The following is a 19,769-nucleotide window of genomic DNA, read 5'->3' on the forward strand; positions in this document are numbered from 1 at the left end:
AGGACGGAGACTTGTGTGGGGTTGAGTGTCAAAGACTCTAATCAAGCTTCTCAGTGATTTTCTTTGTAATAGTTTTACTATTTAGGGTCTGTGAAAATAGGCAAGGAGGCTGGTTTAAAAGTCTCTCCCACCCCTAAAAATATAAAAAAGAAGATAAGAGAGGGGGAATATAAGTGAAAATGGTCTGGCAAGTATAGTGATCTTGGTGGCTGGTAGGCAGGTGAAACGCTTTCCACGGGTAATTCCAGGGTGGAAGCAGCCTTGAAGTAGCTCCATTTTGGGGTGGTCTGGTCCCCCTCAGTCAGGTGCAGTCTGATGTATGCAGTGGTGGTCAGGAGCTTGGACTTTCTTCAAGGGTGGCAGTTGTGTCCCCCTCCTGTCTGTGGGGTCTCTCCACCAAAGCTCTCTCCTCCAGACCCCTTGCCTCAACGGATGGTTTTACTTAGATTTACAGATGGTATCCTCTCTGAGCACTCTCCCAGTCCTCAAGTTATACAGTGAAAGCTCTTCTTTGTCTTCAGTCTCAGACACCTTATAGAAATGAACTTCTACTTTCAAGCTCTGCATATTTAGACAAATATAAATGCTTTCCTTTCTGTGCAGTTGGCTTTCCTCAAGTGTCTGGTGACTTTTGAGTGTGTGCTGGGCATGCTGCTCTGTCTTGGGGAAGGCCTGGCTTCTTCTGGGCATGAGGCTCATAGGCACTGACAGATTCTTTTCCCAAGATCCTACACTGACTTTCCCAGTGGAGGCAGACATTTGTTCCTGTTGTCTGGCTCATGGTGGTGGGTGAGGGTCACCTGGCCTGGCTGCCTCCACGAGGTACCCTGATAATCATCCCAAGACTTCTCTGCTCTTGCCTCCTTCTGGGCATGAAGCACCCTTGGTGCTGTACCCACCTTTTGGGGCAGGACCTTCAGCTGTTTCCTGGGCTGTGGGTTCAATCCAATGCAGTCTGCTTTCACGCCTTTAGGAATTTCTCTGAACCACTGAATTCTCTTTCTCGTTTTCCATTGTGGCTATGTACATGTACATATATATGTGACTGTACATATATATGCATTTACTTCTTATATCTTTTCTTTCAGTTCTAGGGTTTGCAGTGTATGCTCATCACCCAAGTAATTTCCTTCTCTATGATGTTCACAGTCAACAATCTATGTTCATAAATGATATACATACGACTTCAGAGCTGGAGGAGGAATCATAGCAAATTATTGTGGGTGGCTGACCAGTGAGGATTTCTCCCAAACCCTTCTTTAAACCCTTTGAAACTTTTCCAAATCAAACCTTACATGGAACTCTAGTATTAAGCCTAAAAAGAGTGGAGGTGATATGGTTGAAGGGGGCTCAGCAGCCTCACCCCGAGAGATCTCCTAGAACATCTGGAGCTAAGAAGGTATTTCAAGTGTGAGGGCACAAACATGCCGCTGAGGGGGCAAGTGATAAGAGAATGGGGACTTGCGTTTGCCAAGATAGAGGGCATTGGTGAGTCGACAGTACAGGTGTTGGTGGAGTGGGAGCAGGGATGAGGCTGAGTTTAAAAAATTAAAGGAACGAGCATTTTTTAAACTTTCAAGATACACTTATAATTGTTCTGTAAAAGAGTTGTGTCCCAAATTTGAGGGAAACAGTGGCTGATTCCTCTTGGATGACTCCCATCTTTCCCCTGGCCCCTAATTGCCAGGAGCCCTCCTAGTCCCACCCTCTGATTTGTGGGAGCTCTAATTTATAAATGAGATCAGGATATGGAAAAAACTGCAGGCAGAGGCTCTTGGGGCAGCTTTGTCTTACTCAAATCCAAACGGATGCTGGTGTCTCTCCTAAAGTCAGCAGGGCTAGGGCCTTAGCTTAGGGAGGGTTTGACGTAAAAGCCCAGGGGCTTTCTGAGGAAGAAGCTAGAGGGTTGGGACCCAGCGAGTCGGTTCTGACCGTGGGCTGCCACCACCCCCTGCTGGCCGTGCCGTGGTACTGCCCCTCCATGCCCAGGGACAGACTAGCCAGGGGCAGGCCGAGCCAGACCTTGCCAGGAAGGTGGTGCTGCCACCTTTGGGAACAGGTGCCTGAAGACCACGAATGTTAATGTTAAAATCTGATGTGCTCAGTCTCACAGAATCCGAGCTGCCTACATATGCTGTATTCCTACAAGTGGCCACAACCCCCGCATTAATGAGAGAGGAAGAGGGACAGTAAAATACTCTTGAAAGCCAGCAAATATGGGAAGGAGGACCACTTGCTGCTCAGAACACCTTCCTTTCTGGAGACGTCTGGGATGAGGCAGGGGTTCTGCATGTGAAAGTAATCTGAGCATAGCAAAGGTTGGGAAGTCACAGTGATGCGTCATGTGGCCCTTTGGGGAAATACTATCTGTTAGCAGATGGAAGCATTTGTTAAGGTGTGGATGGAGGTCTCAGTAGGGAAATGGGCCATCAGCCGCAGAGAGCCTTTGAGCAAGACTGGTCACTGCTTAGAGCCTTGAGTTTATGTAAGGGACGCTGTAGGAGGCCAATGCTCCCTGGTATCCTGGCAAAGTCTTCCTGGAAGAGGGATGCCCAGGTCTTAAGTCAACCAGGAAAAGAGCTGAAGAGTCACCTTCAGGGTGAACTGGACCACCTTTCATCCCACTTTCAATGGTGGGCGTGGCTCTGGTGTTGAGGAAGCTTAGCAGTGCAGGGTCTGGAAGCTCACCGGATACCAGAGAGACTTACTAATCAAAGTGTGGTCCCAGGAGGGGACTGCTCAACATAACACTTTGAAAAACATTATTTTATTGATTCTCTCAATATCTAGAGACAGGCATTCTTATTAAAATTATTCTCATCTTAGGGGTTAAAAAAAAAAAAAAGAAAAAGGAAAACCCAGAGTCCAATACTGATCAGGGTCACAGAGCTAGGAAGTGGCCTGGATGGGACCCTAACCCAGCAACTCTGGCTCCAAATCCCTTGGCTCTGTTACTACCAATGCTTTGTCTCAAATGTTTATTTCTGGGGATAGAGGAAATGTAGGTAGAGGTGGGGAAGAGGAACCATGGAATTAGAGCTTCATTTATTCCAGGTCAATTTCACCAACATCATCAGATAAAGGAGGAAATAACTTTAAGGGGAAACCAAATGGTCTTCAGTAGAGATGCTGGGGTAATTCCAAATGGGGTAGACAGCACGAATCAAATATAAGTCCTGGGTGCACATAGCCACAGACAGAGAGAGAGAGGTTTAACTTTTCTCTGGGGAGAGATTGAGCAGTTCAAGGCTAAACCACCGGTAAGGTCATCCCAACCACTCAGCTACATGTGACCCCCTCTAAGGGGGGATACACCAAGACAGAAATGAGGAGGGAGGCTGTCATACAGCTGGAGGGCCATCCAGTTAGGTGTTTGGTCCTTAACATGGGAAAGTACTCCCTATAGAGCTAGAGCTGAGAGGCCTGTTATTGGAAGGTATAAGAAAAAAGACATCAGCACCCTTGGGTCAGCGAGTGATTGTAGATAAATGTCACCGACAGCAAATCTATAGGGTAGAATCAGGAGAGGCACAGCTGTGCGCTGACCACATTGGCAAGCTGTTGGCATCGATCTGCCTAACACCCTGGACCTGAAATCTCTTTCATGTGGTACTTTTCATAGGTAGTATTCTCTGCAAGTTGGTTTTCTTGGATCAAAGTAGTCTGGCTATTTTGTGGGTGATAGGAAGTGGGGCGGTGGGGTTGGTGCTGGGGGAGAAGCTTGCTTACCAGCAAGGGATACACTTTGGAATTCGATATTGGGCATTTTTAGGCCTCACTAATGCATGTCCTTCAAAACCAACACTCCCCACCCCACTTAGCTTGTCAAAGGTTTTGCATGGCCAAGGAGGGAAGAAAACTCTGAGTGCAAGGTCCCTGGGGTGGGGGGAGCACAGACTGGCACAACTGTCCTGGCTGGGCCAGGGCTTGGCTCTTGGAGACCCTTAGCTTGGATTCTGACAGATGCAAAGGAGAAGAAAACACCACCATTACTCAACCAACCCAGTATAACCTTAATTTAGGTCACGTTCACCCAGTCTTTTCAAAGAACACTATTAGAAAAGGAAGGGACTCATGCGTGGCAACCACCATTTACATCTCACCTTACATTCTGTCTACATGGTTCACTTTATAGAGCAAGTATTTAAAGTGCTGATATCTCACTCTTCCCAGGCCTTGGCTTTCTTCCTGGAGAGGATGGGCTTGTAAAGACACCTGTGGGCTGCTCATTTCCTTGGTATTTGCAAGGCTGGGTTAAAATCTGTTGTGATGAGAACTTGGTGTTTTGCCCATTTCTTTCAAGCTCATGCTTCGGTGAAGACACAGGAAGAATCCTTTTAGATAGAAAATCTCCACTACAAAGGACGCACAGCCACGCCACATTTTTAGCCTTTTATTTTTTTAAGTAAAGAAATTCCATTGAATCAAAGGTAACAAAATTACAGTTTTTGTTTGTAATGATCTTTGTTTACCACCACACAGAATCAAAACAGAACCAAAAGTAATATGAGAACATAAAATGATCAAGGACACCACTGTTTAGTATAATTTCTTAATAAAGGTAAATATCCTCATATTTAGAAAAAATTGCATTGCTAGTTGCAAATCTTAAACACCTCAGTGCTGGAGGATCCTGTATTCTGCCTCCCCCACCCCCAATCCACCAGCACGGAGGCTTTCAGAACACAAACTCAAAAATACATTATTTTCAGGGCAGCATTTGAAGTTTCAGAAAGTCCAAAAAAAAAAAATCAAACAAAACAAACAAAAATTAGGAATGTGAAAGTGATGGTTCTCAAAAATCAGTCTGGAAGCAGATCTGCCAACAGAAGAATGGGGTTCATGGAAGTCTAACCAGGAAAGGGGGAGATGCAAACTGGCTCCCCCCTCCACGCCCCCAGCCCCTGGTGTCGCTAAGGCAGCTGCAGTGGCAGAAGTCAAAAGCTCAGGTACAGTGAAGGTCTTCCTGAGGCAGTGGGAGAGACCCAGATCACCTGAAACTGGTGTGGAGAGGTGACAGGATTCTACATGGACTTGTGCTTTAGGAAAACTAAAGAGGCCAAGACAAAAACCAAACCAAACCTAACTCCCACACCCAGGAACTCGGTCCACCCACTGGGAGGGAGTGGCTGGCGCTGGGACTGAGGGCTCAGCAATTATTCTATGTGACTGTTGGCTGCTCTATGTGGGTGGTCTGGAAGGAGAATGCCTATTGAGATGAAGGGTATTTCTGCAGGTGCTATACGTGGACTGTCCCCAACTTACGGCAATAGATTTCTTGGCTAATGGGGACCAGAACGGGGAGACGGCAGGTTATAGGTTTTATTACTAACTGACAGGAGTCGAGTTAAAGGACTTAATTCACTGGTTGGAAATTAACTTCAGCTTATTCATTAGAGATAGGTGAATGTTTTACCCACAATACATGCTAGGAAAAACGGTTCAGAAAACGTGGTGTGTGCAGGGGGCTGACTCCTTCAAAAGGGGCAGCTGTCTACCATCTGGGGTCTGAGAATGGCTGCTTCCAAGGGCCACTTCGGGGGGATGCCTGGGCTACAGCGTCCGAGGCGGTTGCAGCAGTGACATAGGCAAGAGGAAGCAGCTGTAGCTTTGGATAGCATCCCAGTTCTCACTGCGAGTACGGGCCCGTTCCCCTTCAAACAGAATTTGGCAAAAGCAATCCTAGTTTATGAAGAGGGGGCACTTCCCTCTGCTTTGATAACAGGGGGGGAGAAGAAAACCTTTCCCCCAATTGCTTGGCCTCTAAATGCCAAAGGCAGGCCACTTTTCATGGTTTTTTGAAGCATCCAAAGTGGCTTTGAACAACAGAGTGAGGCCAAGAAGGAAGAAAGGCGTCAGAGATGAGGTGTTTGGCCAGTTCTGGATTGCTCTTATTGTCAAGGGGTGGGGGCACCTAATGTAATAAGGAGCGTACAGGCCACATGGAGACATCTTCTGGTTTTGCTATAGCTTTGCTTCAGACTTCCACAGCAGAATAATTTGAATTCCAAAGCCACAAAAGTGTTGTACCACCAGGGGATATTCTAGAGGCAAGTTAAGGCTTTCTGGGCAAAGAGAACAATTCTAGATGATATTGTGAGCGGATGCTGCAGTGAAATGCTTCTTAATAACTCTCCTGTCCTGCCTTAACGACAAAGACCTGAGTTTTCAACTCAACGTGATGTTTCAGTGATCTTCACTTTAGCACTAAGTCAGAAGCAATGCCACGGGAAAAGAAAAGCCTCTCACAGCTCAGACATCTGCTTGCCTGGCAAACACAAACAAGAACACATGTATTGTTTCCCCGGAGCTGGCAAAACGGATCTCAAGCCACACAGTGACAAAGAGAGCTCTCATTCAGATGCCAGGCATATAAGCTCAGCTACCCAGAAAGTTCAGCTTTAATGAAGACTGTAGTTTTAGAATGAAAGTCTGAGCAGGAAGGGTTTCTGCCCTGGGAACTCTCAAAGCTTGCCCGAGTCACACAGAAGGATGGGGATATTCACCTCGTTCCAACGGTCAGCACCTGTCCCAGTCATAAGACCACCCTCAGTACAGAAAGAATATTGAGATGACAATGGAGGCTCTGAAGAGAAGCCAGTCAGAGACACAGGGCTTTGGGCAAAATCAAGGGTCTTCACCAGCAAAGGCTGAATGCAGTAGCTCCCTCTCTCCAAGTCCCCTCAAGATCAGCCCGAAGTCTTGACTTATCTGTTTCCACTTGCAAGGGCTGTAAGAAGGCCAGCGGGAATGTTCTGGCAAATGATGTGTAAGTAGATTAAGTAGACTTAGAGATGGTCTAAGATGAGGTAATTGGAGCTCGGAGAGGTGAAGTGATTGCCCACAATCCAACGTGAATTAGAGACAGGACAAGAATCCAAGTCTCCCAAACCCTGGTTCCCTAACACCATGTCAAGAAAGGCACGCTCCCCTTGCAGGTATATTCCCACTCTCATGTATAAAACGCTGCGGGGAGGTTCAAAGAATATAGTGACAACAAACAACTTTCTGCCTTCCTTCTGCTCTGGAATCACTGGTGCAAACTCACGGGCGGGAAGGTAAGAGGTTTTCCTCAAGTCTGTTAAACTCCCTACTAACATAATTGCATCAAGGAGACTTGAGACCATTTTTTCAAGTCAGATAATCCTGACTTGACTGGGATCTTCATCACTGTCTTCAAACTGTTTAGAGGCAGGGAGAACAACCCGGAGAACTGTTAAAAACCTGCTTGGTTTTTAACATGTTCTTCCTGCGATAGAACTGTCTAGGTTTCCGCAATTTATATCCTTAACCTGACTTTATTGTATTTTTAACCTGATTTTAAAATATAATATTCAAATACTCTTTGAAAATTCTGCCTTGTTTTAGCCCAAGAGGACCTCAGTAGCAAGAAGAGCCCTCACATTATCATCAGGAACGAAGGAAAAGCAAGGAAAGCTGGAGGAAGGAAAAAGCTGACCTACATATAAAATGCTGCTCCCTTGTTTATTAGGCGAGCTCGCATCTCTGTAAATTCAATGCCTCTGTGCTCTCATTCAGGGACAAACAAGAATTTTCCTGTAAGATAGCCACAGTTACACTCTTATTTCCATGCCTGAGAGCCTGGAGCTTGAACAGAGGCCTTCAGTTGATTTCATGTGAGCCAAAATGGAATGTAAGTGCCATTCAGAGGCACACACTAAAAAGATTTCAGCTGGGAGGCGGTCTCCACAGTCCTGTGGGGTAAATTCCGGTTATGTGGCAACAAAGGCTGTGCCCGAGCCCTGCCTCTCCTCCGTGGGCCACCAGAACTGCCGTGCACACCAGGCTCCGAGGACTCCTGCCCCCATCCCTGCCAAGTGTGTGACAACAGGACTGTTTTCTCCTCCTGAATGGAGCTGGTACCTGGCCACTGCTTTGTCGGAATAGATCAAGGGATGTGACCTAAGCCAAATGAAAAGGAGCCTCTTGCTTCCTGGGATGGTGATTCAACCCCATTAAGTTATTGCTTCGTTCATCTAATTTCACAAAAAAAGGTCTTGAGACATGAAGGTTGTAGCAGGATATATGACCATGAACCTTCTAGATTATAGCTGTGGTTGTTGGTTGGAGGGAAAAGTAACAGAGGGGAGAGACTAGCTTCGAAATTGAGGGGTAGATGATAAAGTGCCAATTTGTACTAAAAGAACATGAAAAAGAAAAGCACTTGAAAAGTAACAACTTGGGGGGAAAATCACAATGATGAATTTGGTGTATGTGAGAAATTGTACCGAAGCAAAGTCGAGACCATAGAAGTCTCAGTCTCTTCAGATACGGCTGTTTTTGATGTTATTATTTAGGATGACCTGGTGATTGTCAGAAAACAACTTCTTCAGGTTACAGACATTACTGTCACATGACTTGGACCGATGCCCAAACTACATTCACCTGCGGCCATGAGGGTCTGCATCCAGGCCCTCAGGTGGCTCCCTTTACCCCTTAAACATCCAAATACAGACCCACTATTTACATTCCTGTCTGTCCTATAGCAAAGGAGAGGAAGCCGGGAAATTTTTTTTTTTAAAGTATCTATAGGTCATTTCACTTGTAATTCTGTTTAGTTCCAGATAGCAACTGCTGATTTTTCAAAGTGCAGGGTTTTTAGATATTCAAGTACCACAGGATTGGAGGAAAGAAGTACTTGAAATGTAGAGTGACTTTTCATTTGAGAAGATAACACTCTGGAAAGATCTGTCCAACACGCTACAAATATGAGCTATTACATTACAAAATCTGGTTTCAAAATCACACCCTCTTCAGTTGGAAAGATATTTCTCCAAACTCAGATCCAACTTTTGAATTGTTTGGTATCAAAAGCCAGAGTTAGAGAGACCTGGGTTAAAAAAATAAAATTATAACTGAGTGTTTAAAAAAAAAACACCAAAAAAACCCCTCTTTATATGAAATGAGGGACATAAAAAAAAAGAAGGAAAGGCAAATGACGTCTACATGCTTAGAATAGCTCTCAGGCTCCCCTGGAGAGGTGTTCTCTCAAACCTCAGTAAACTGAGTTTGTCATTGAACTTCAGAACTGGTAGTGATATCGGCAATCTACCTGGCCCAAGTCCCCCATGTTACAGGTGAAGAAACAAAAGTTCAAAGGGACTTTTCCAGGGTCATATAGCCAGTGAGAGGCAGAGTCAGGCATGGCCTGAAGTCTTCACCCCCAGCCCAAGCCCTTTCTGAGACATCACATAGCGATCGCACCAGGGCAGCCGTACACGACAGGCCTTGCAGCTTTGGAGGCTCCTGGGATCTAAGAGATACCTCTGACTATGAATTTCAACAACACAAACTACCGAGATGTTTCTAATTTAAAGGCTCTGCACAACCGTGCTTCTCAAATTTGCCTGGTGAGGAGAATCACCTGGGGCACTTGTCAAAAATTAGAATCCCCAGGCCCCTTCCCAGACCCACTGAAACAGCTTCTCCAAGGGGAGGGACCCGGGAGGCTGAATTTGTAACAAGCGTCCCAGGTAACTCTCATCAGCAGCAACCTGTGGGAAAACTGTCTTAGAGGACAGTGAGGGAGAAACTTGGTTTGTGAGTCAAGGGAATTTTCTTTGCCACGTAGGAGGCTACAGTCTTGGCCTGGGAGGCCCAGGGTCCCCGGCTCCCAAGCTGAGCTGCATCTACAGCATTGGCTCTTTTTAGGGTCTACGTCAGGACACATACACCACCACAAAATAACATACATCCTTCACTGCTCTTGGGGAAAAGCCTTCTGATTGGCAAAGCAAAACTGCTGTTCAGACACATTTTTAATAGGGAAACTAGATGTAATTGGCTTGAAAGCAATCAGATGCTGACACCGGACAGGAGGGTGAAAACCCCGTCGCTTGTCAGCACGGCTAACAATGCAGTGGAGAAAACCAGTAACTAAGCACAAAAATAGCCTGGAGCTCCCAGGGACGGCCACCTACTTCAAGTCAGGTGTCTCTAGTGGGTGGTCTCCGTTGATGGTGTGAGGTCAGATCCAGGTCACTGAGGGAGATGGGAGACCTGAAACAGCCGGTGACCAGGGCAGCTGGTGCGCACCAGAGTCCGGGGGCTGCCTCACTCCAGGTCGGCCTCCACCTGTTCCGTGTCAGAGCACTGCAACTTGTTGCGTTCCCACTGGCAAATGGCATTGGCGTACTCCACCACCAGCTTATCCATCCATGTCAGGGGCTCGGGGAACAGCACGGACCCCTCAAAGAAGCCCAGGTGGCCCCCGTGCAGGGGCAGCACAAACATGACGTTCTCCCGTTTCTCTGTAGGAGAAAGGCAGCTGAGTGAGTCACTGTTCTCTGACCAGCTCCAGGGCAGGAGGTGCAAAAGTGAGCTGACCAGGGCGGCCCAGGCTTTCCCCACAGGCGAAGGTGTCACCTAAGTGGGCAACTGATTTCTACTCCCTCTGCCTCATTCACCAAAGCGGGAGGGAGATTTGGTGGGGCAGGCAACATGGTGGGATCTAGCAAGTTTTGGAATAGCAGCTTGGCTTTGGAGCAGAATGGGTACCGCCTTAGGAGATCCTTAAAACTCTAAGTGGGGGCTTCCCTGGTGGCGCACTGGTTGAGAGTCCGCCTGCCGATGCAGGGGACACGGGTTCGTGGCCCGGTCCGGGAGGATCCCACATGACGTGGAGCGGCTGGGCCCGTGAGCCATGGCCGCTGGGCCTGCGCGTCTGGAGCCTGTGCTCCGCAACAGGAGAGGCCACAACAGTGAGAGGCCCGCGTACCGCAAAAAAAAAAAAAAAAAACACAAAACTCTAAGTGGTTCTCAAACTTGGCTGCATATTAGAATCACCTGGGTTTTTTTTAATGATCCCTATGTTGCATCCAGACCAATGAGATTCTGATTTGAGGGTAGGGGTGGGGTGGAGTTGGGGGGTGGTAGGTGAGAGAGGGAGGACCCAGGTGCTGGTATTGCTAAAACTCCCCAGCTGACTTGATTGTACAGCCAAGTACCTCCCAACTTCGTGTATCCAAATCACCTGGGAGACTGCCTTAAAATGCAGATTCAGCTTTAATAGGCCTGGGGAAGGAGCTGAGATCCTGCATTTCCTTTTTTAAAAAGATATTTATTTATTTATTTGGCTGCACTGGGTCTTAGTTGCGGCATGTGGGATCTTTAGTTGTGGCATGCAGGCTCTCAGTTGCAGTGTGCAGGATCTAGTTCCCCGACCAGGGATGGAACCTGGGCCCCCTGCATTGGGAGCGCGGAGTCTTAACCACTTCGCCACCAGGGAAGTCCCCAGATTCTGTGTTTCTGACAAGCTCCTGGGCGATGCCGATGCTACTGGTGGGGACCAGCCTTTGAGGAGGGACTCATAACACTTAACACTCTTATTTACTAGAGAACCAGATGAATTCAATGGAGTCAATGATTTTTCATTACAGAACTTTATTTTTCAAGGCTAAAACATAAAGCTGCGTTAAAAGACGGCCAAGCTCTCAATGGCACGTGCTAAACGGCCATTTGATAATTATTAACCTGGAGCTTGACTTTATGAGTCCACGTTTAAGTTAGTCCCGCATGGGCTGGTAAAGCCATTACCGAAGATATGTGCAAAATGGGCAGCCAGGTACAGTCAGGTACCACAGGGAGCATCTCTCTTCCCAGGGGGATAAGTGACAACGGGTCCCTTGCTGGCTGCTCCAGGCCTCTGAGGCACTTCCTGGCACTCACATTTCTGGCTCTGCAAGGGCTCTTTTCTTGTCTGACCCCCTTTATTCTTCCCTTTCGGCTGCTATTTTGTAAGTTTCTGTGTGACAGCATTACTGCTATGGATGTTAGATATGCAGAAGGAAACCAGCATGGCTGCTTCCTCTCACTGCAGCCCACGTGGCTGCTTTTGTGTAGGGAGCCTGTGGTTTGATAGACGGTTGACACATAGCTTTTTATCACATAATGCACCTGCGACACACGCATTCACTCTGAGCGGAGAACGGAGCTCTGTCTGGGCGTGGGTCCTTTATCTGCTTGCTATGTTATCTACTCTTTAACTTGGGGTCATGAGAGAATCAGAAGTACCCCTTTTCCCCCTGGTTAACATATGGTATTTACAAGAGGAAATGTAATTACAGAGGACTGGGAAGGGAGATTAGGTACAATGCAAAGTAACTTTAGATTGTGACCCAAGTGTTTCCTTCCGTTACCCTCTTTCTAGTTTCTCCCGTAGCTCCTACCTAGCATGCTGTGAGGCCGTGCAAGCCTGGGGCAAGATAACATTCTCATGAACAACCCTCTTTGCTTTTTCAGTTGCTTATATTTTTATCCTCAAAGCAGATGGGGAGGCTGTCTGTCACAAGAGGTAGCAAAACTGGCTTTTTTGTTTTGCTTTTCAGGTCAAATTTTAAGTCTAAATATCTCTTTAAGTCAAACTCTCAGACTTAATGGACCCACATCCCTGAGGCCATAATTTCACAGAACACCAGGGGACTCCCCGAACCTCTTGGCTATGGATATAAATGATAATCCTGTCTCTTGCACCAGGAGAGAACATGAAAAGGCTCTACCCAGGCTCCATCACAGCCCCAGAACTATCAGGCTAGAATAAATAAGAACACTGCCAAGAGATACCCTGATCGCCAGGATATGACAGCATGATGAAGGTGACATACTGTGGCAATTTGCTGAGCGGTTGAGGGAGCAACAGCAAGAAACACTGACCTGAAAGAGATTTTGGAATGGTTAGAAGACTTTCATGCACCAAGGGGTCATCGGCTGCATTCACCAACATGAGAGGTACATAAATCTGAAACAAGAAAATAAAGCAGAATTAAATGATCAGTTCTCTTTTTTTAGACCCCGTTGATCCAAGGCTCAAATACACTACCGGATATGTCTTTGAAGCAAAGGGAAGAGGGTCAGTGCTCCGTTTCCTGAACATGTGGACTCAGGACACCTCGTATTTCCTGGTGGTGGCAGGAATGATAACTGCTGCTGTGATCACAGCCCTGGCAGGCATGTGCAGGAGCCAAGCTCGGTGTCCTAGGTGACCCACGTGCTCTGATGGAGCAAGGGTAAAGACTCTACAATACTCACTGGCAAAATATTTCTGATCGTCCGCACAGTGTCTCATATTAGCCATACCTTTCCGAAAAATGACTTTACAGAGTTACGTACATATTCATTCAATTTATATGGTGGGGAGGAAAAAAGGAGTGTGCTCCACTCCAGAAAAAGGAGGCTTTCTAGAAGAATCTGAAGGTTGAAAACAGGTGCAGGCTGGTGCATATCGGGAAGCTCTTGGCAGCTTTGCATTCAACATCCATTTATCAAAACAGCCAGTAAGCGTCCTTTTTCATTTTAGCAGAGGTGGTGCTGATGGGGGTGCTCAGACATTACTGAACAGCCATGCCCAGGAACGTAATGACTGGTTTCCTCACCCGGAGGCCCCTGACACTGGCTCTGGACAGCTTCACGTTTCTGTAATGGCTTAAATGAAGACATGAAAAGCCTGGATGATGATGCTAAAGTAGGAGGGGTGGCCGATATGACACGAAGGCAGAACTGCCATTCACAATGGTATGCTTAAGCTGGGGGAGTGGTGGACCAAACAACAGGTGGACATTGATAGGGATAAATGGGAAGTCCTGTGTTTGAGTAGAAAGGGCTACTGTTCAAAGACAGAAGGGGAGAGACTGATTTGGTGGTGGTTCAGGTAAAAAACATGGGGGTTATGATTGGCCACAAGCTTAATTTAATACAAAGTTTATTGTAGCTGCTCACACCTGCATTAATATAAACCAGTCTACTTTGACAAAACACATGCTCCTCTATCATTCTGATACAGAAATGCATCTATTTCACTCTGTGCTTGCCAGATCATGGCAGGAATTTTGAGTTCAGTCCTAGGTACCACACCAACAAAATACACGATGACCAAAACAGGGTCTAGGATTATAAGAAATCTACATGGACTCCCTGGGAGGAACCATGGTATAGGAACCAGGCAGGATTATATAGTCAAAGGAAGACTAAGAAAAAAATGGGTGCAGTAGCGATTTTAGGGCTTTCACCGCACTAAGGGGCAGCTCTGGGATATTATATGGAGGTCACAGAGGAGCAGAGTTTGGTTCAATAATAAACCCAAGTCAACAACTAGAGCAGTTGGAGCCAGATGCTGGGAGAGCTTCCACTAGGGAAGCTTAGGAGGGATGCTTGTTATATCACGGGTGGAGCTGGGTGGGGTGATACTAATTCTGAGATGCTGTTTCCTGAGTTGACGTTGGTCACTCACCCTGTGCAGGTACCTCATGCAGCTTTCTTCCTCGTAATATTCCTTCAGGGAGTTATAGCCATGAAACTTCCTGGGACACACACACACACAAAGGAAAAAGACAAAACAACACTTGAAATAAGATTAGAATGCTGAATTGATTTTATTACTGTGCCAGTTCCCACACTAGCTCATCATATCAGTAGAATATACACGGGCACCAGAGTTAGGGGTTAAGAGCACCCAGCTTTGGCATCTGGCTTCAAATCCTGGCTCTGTCACTTACTGACTATGGACCTTAGGCAAAGGGTTTAACCTCTCTGAGCGTCTCCTCTGTAAAATGGAGCTAGCGACAGGAGCTTCTTTAACGGCACTGTGAGATTTATGACATTAAAGTGACATTTTATTAGCACAGTGACTGGCCCAGAGTAATTACTCAGTAAGTGTTATCTGTAGTAATTATTAGCAGATGTTACATCTTTTTGAGGCAGCATAAAACCAGATGTCACTGTAGACACTAAGAAACTGCAATTCGAAGACATTTACTAGAACTTTGTTTTCAACAGAATTCTTCCGGGCAGAGTGATCTGGACCACTGTGAACTGGAATGAAATATGTACTGGATAATAGAAATGAGACAGGGATTCAAAGTTACCGACTCTGTCCTCCATGGAGCAGTAGTCAGAGACACATTGACATTGACAAACCCTTCGGTGCTTCAGCAGGCAGGTCCTGCAGCTTTGCTCTGCCCTGTGCTCTGAGAGGCCGGCACGATTCAGCCTGGAGCTCTGACACCAGGAGACAGAGTCAACCCCAGGTCAGAGGATCTCTGGAAACCTCATTTCATTCTGACACAGATTAAGGCCTCTGGTTTGTGAATAGTAGGGGTTTTTTGTCCTGACTGGGGTCTTCAGGGTATCTCGGCTCCCCTGTAGCTGTAGATCTCTTCCACTCCCAGGCTCCTTAGACATCTCTGCTGGCGAAGGACCCTCAGGTTGGACTATTTGGGCCAAACTTGACAGGGAGGAGGCCGAGTGCAGAAATCATCTCTAGGACATTTGTCTCCGTGAAATCAGCCCCTCTGAGGTCTCAGCGGGCCAAGAAGGCACTCTCGTCCTCCAGTATTACTGGTGGCGGGTTGATGAGGAGGCTGCCCAAACTGGTTATGATCATGAAAACTGCTACTATCTAGCACTGTTAAAAAAGGAAGAGGGCTTCCCTGGTGGCACAGTGGTTGAGGGTCCGCCTGCCGATGCAGAGAATGCGGGTTCGTGCCCCGGTCTGGGAAGATCCCACATGCCGCGGAGCGGCTGGGCCCGTGAGCCATGGCCGCTGAGCCTGCACGTCCGGAGCCTATGCTCCGCAACAGGAGAGGCCACAACAGTGAGAGGCCCACATAACGCAAAAAAAAAAAAAGGAAGAGTTTTAGGAAGAGTTGAAGAACACTCTCTTTTGGGCTTAAAAAAATTTAGAAGATGAATGAAATTTAAGTAACTTTGTTTTCTTTTTCTCATTAGTGTAGTGTCTGCACCACAGTAAAGTTGCACACCCCATCGTAAGTGAGGCTGGGTATAATTCATTCTCACCTTCTGAACGTGCCAGCAATTTCCCAATTTCCATTTCCTTTGAGTAACTGTTCATGGGCATATTTCAAAGTTACTTGGTGTAAGAAGGCTACTAAAATCCCATAAGGAAGGTAAATACAGATCTCATACTCTTAGGTCAATATGTGCCTATCTATTGGATGAACACTAGCTTGCTTTAGGCCACACCTGAAGGTATCAAGTGATCTCTAAATAAAAAGGATGACTTTTTCAAGAGAACGATGAGGTCAGAGATTAACTTTACCTCTTCCAGCTAATGCTAACCTCAGTCAGAAACTACCGGTGCCAGGAAGGAGGACACTGTCAGTGTGGTGACCTCAGGTGCCTGGAGAGGCCTGGAAGGGCGGCAGGGAAAGGGCAACCGAGTGAAGTGGGCGGGCTTTGCATATTACACTCAGAGGAGAGTCTTTACGCCCCTAAAGGAAGAGGCTCTGTCCATTTTTCTTGTAACACACAGCTCTCTCGGTCTATTTTTGGTTTTTCTACTTTTGATAGAGACATAGGCAGGTACAAGAAATATTTTCCTTCTCCTTTTACTCCAATGCCACATGCAGTTTATGTGACATCTGATCCCTGACCCGGTGTTGAGGACTGTGGACAACTAGGGCACGCATACCCCAGCTCCCCAGTTCAAGCTCAGTTGGCCATGCAGGAATGTAGAACGAGTGGTCAGAGCCTCTTCCTATTTTTTTTTTTTTTTTTTACATTTTTTGGCCATGCCATGCCATGTGGCATATGGGATTCTAGTTTCCCGACCAGGGAACTACTCGTACCCCCTGCATTTGAAGTGCTGAGTCCTAACCACTGGACTGCCAGGGAAGTCCTCTTCCTATTTTTTTAAGAGACATTAGAAATTTGGATTTCTCTGTGAAATCTTCAGTTTTTAAACAGTGGACATTAAAAAAAAAAAAACAACAACCAAAACCCTTAACACTAAAGTGGGCAGAGGAAACCCCTAGCGCTGGGCAGCAACGGCCTGCTACCTCCCGCCTAGCACCCTGCCCCAGAGCATGGGCACACCTCATCACATTGTCGTCGATCTGCATCAGGGATGTGGCTGTGTAGAGGCGGCTCAAGTCTGTGTCCTCCAGGCTCTGAGGTTTCTTAACATGGTCTCCAAAAAGAGCTTGCCTACAATGAGACAAGAAGCAAACAGAGAATGAAAAGCAGATGATAAACCAAATCATCACACTGTACAATGAAATACCTTACAATTTTGTCAATCATACCTCAGTAAAGCTGAAAAAAAATTTTTTTTAAAGCACATGATAAACAACCACAGCCGAGCCTACTTTCTTGCCCAGAGGCAAGCCAGGAGAGGGTCTCTGACATAGCGTCTGCGCGTAACTTAGAAATAAATCCCTTCAGCCTTCAGAATGTCCCAGAGGACACCCTTGCACTGTTGACTTTTGAATAACCGAAGAGGGATCAACAGCAAGACCTTATTTTCCTTGCCGCTGTCTAAGGGGCAGCTAGACAAACTGAAGACTGTGTTTGAGCCTAGGTGACTATTACAAAACTGGCCCTGCAGAGAGGTCTCAGGATGGGCTCTGTGGCCTGTGGTGGGCTGTCAGCCAAACAGTGGGGGGCCTTAGTCTAAAGTTGTGGAGGCCCCATCTTTACACTGGTGTTGACACCGCCCCCTTTAGCAGAACCCCTTTCTCTTTATGAGCCCTTTGTGTCACTTAACAAGGAAGATAACGGTTAACCCATTCAGCATTTGGGCAAATCAACAGCCCTCCAATATGTTTGCTAAAAAGCTAACGTATACTCAGAAGAGTAATTATTTCCAGTAAGAAAATGATCCTTCTGGAGAGGATGACAACAAAGGCAGAGATCAAAATGTGCACATTTAGACGTCCATTCCCAGCAAGGGCTCTCACTCACACAGCTGAAGGAAGACTGAGTTTGCTTTGAGGTTTGGCCCTACAGTGGGAAAAATTCATTACGGAAACTAAATGCTCTGGTATCCATTCACAACCTCTTCCAAAGAAGAGGAACAGATTTCTTAAAATTTTTTTTTTTCAAAAGAGTATTAGGAAGATTATATACTTAAAGGATAGAATTCACAATTTAAAGTGTGTCCCAATAAAACTAGAACAAAATTTTAAAAAAGAAAAGACAATGCTGATAGAGAAAAAAAATTATAATAAAGTATCCCTAAAATTTCTAGGTGTTTGGCTTTCTGTGGTAAATTTTAAAAATGTAAATACCCTGAGAGCACATCCAGAGGACTCTGCCAGTTTGTTAAGAATTACAAGATGGACCCTTTGGACTAATTTATTAATGGCAAGACTGGGCCCTGTAGCAAAACAAATGTTCCCTGGGAGGAAGGAGTTCACTTTCCATTGCAGAGGTATGGGAAGACAGACAGAGGACTTGGAATTGGTGTCTGATGGCCTGGTTTCACCCCTGCTGGAACCTCAGCAAATCCCTGGATCCATCCAAACCTCAGCTGAGCCATACCCGAATCAGGGCCCAGCACACAACTGATGCTCACACACCACGATCTGAGCAGAAACTCAGCCAGCCCGGGGGACATAAGTCTCCCTGTGCCCTCCACTCCCCCAACCCCAGGGCCTGGGGATGTGCCTGGCAGCCTGAGGGGCCTGCAAGCGCCAGCCTTGCCCAGGAGCCATGTGAACCCCACCTACAGGAAGCCCAATCTCGGGTGCTTGGCTGGCCAGGTGGGCAGTACATTTTCTTTTAATCACTGAAAAAAAATAGGATAAGAAACTGATCAGTCAGGTTGCTTTTCCTAGGATGGCATCAAAAACCCCCTAAAATTGTACTTTTTGAGTGCCCAATATGTACCAGGCTCTGGGGGAATCAAAACACGCCCGAGCCCTCCAGTGCTTTCCAGTTTAGTTCATGATGCAGGACTCACACTGCGGAGGCAGCAGAAAAACGACTTGTTGGGGGAGGAGCTAGCTTCACAGAGGCAGATACCCGAGACGGACCTAAAAGGATGGGCTGGGTTTGGACAAGCAGAGATGAGGGGAAGGGGGCCCTCAACAAGGGCATAAGTGGTGTGGGAGAGGCCAGAGGGCACGTGGGCCTCTGAGCGGCCTGGTCCAGCTGGAGAGGGAGGGAGGCATGGGGGAGGAGGGAGAGCCAACATCGCTAACAATAATCACAACGATGAAATCATCACTAATATTTCTTGAGGGCTACTGAAGACCAGGTGCTGCTCTAAGCACTTGTCAGGGGCTAACCCACCAAAGGATTCTGAGCAGGAGACAGGCAGGCAGAGCATGGAGAGTGTGGACACCATGCTTGGCATCAGCAGCCAGACTCCTGTCATGCTGCTGCTTGGTCACAACCCCAAGAGCCAGCAGAGAACGATTCTGGATCCCCAAGCACAAAAGCATCCTAAGGAGAAAAGCTCCCCAACAGTGACAAGCCACCCTCAGGATTGCCCGCATTTGGGAAAGAATGGTGTGGAAACGGTTTCTCTTTCTTCTTGGACTTTTTGAAAATTATGGAAGCAGAAAGTGATTTGGTGAATTTGGTAGCTTGGGACAAGTTTGTTTCTAACCAAGTCACAAAACAGTCAGCAGACAATGTGTACCACCCCTGCCTTTTTTTTTTTTTTTCCTGGAGAAAGAGGAATTTTGGCTTTTAGTGAAATAAGCTCAGAAAGGAACTGTCTCCCAAGGGATAGGGAAGGCAACACACCTGTGCGAGAGGATAATTTTCTTCATGTTGTCGGCCATGAGGAAGTTGTAGAAGCGCCGGCACTGATCCCACTGCATGAAGGTTTCCTGGGCCCTGGAAGAACCACAAGTGACAGTGAGAGGGACTGTGTCCTGGAGAGGAGAGGATGGGGCTGGCGAGGGCAGGAGGCAGAGCTCTTGCCGCTGGAGAGCGCCGGCTCCCTACGCTGGAACGTGGGCTTGGATGCGTGGTCCTCAAACTACCTGTAGAGACACCAGAACAGC

General features: G+C 46.9%; 1 protein-coding gene across 1 annotated transcript in view; it reads right to left on the reverse strand.

The window, feature by feature from the left end:
• Positions 1-4,378: 4,378 nt before the first annotated feature.
• The window catches only part of ABHD2 (abhydrolase domain containing 2, acylglycerol lipase), a 107,519-nt gene continuing 92,128 nt past the window's right edge, over positions 4,379-19,769 (reverse strand). The window contains exons 6-10 of the mRNA XM_060159140.1: positions 19,507-19,599; positions 16,849-16,959; positions 14,246-14,315; positions 12,673-12,757; positions 4,379-10,271 (exon numbers count right to left, since the gene is read on the reverse strand). Coding sequence (XP_060015123.1) covers positions 10,075-10,271; positions 12,673-12,757; positions 14,246-14,315; positions 16,849-16,959; positions 19,507-19,599 — 556 coding nt within the window. The 3' untranslated portion in view covers positions 4,379-10,074. The remainder of the gene's footprint in view (positions 10,272-12,672; positions 12,758-14,245; positions 14,316-16,848; positions 16,960-19,506; positions 19,600-19,769) is intronic.

Source organism: Lagenorhynchus albirostris, chromosome 1, assembly GCF_949774975.1.
Source record: "Lagenorhynchus albirostris chromosome 1, mLagAlb1.1, whole genome shotgun sequence".
Lineage (NCBI taxonomy): Eukaryota > Metazoa > Chordata > Mammalia > Artiodactyla > Delphinidae > Lagenorhynchus > Lagenorhynchus albirostris.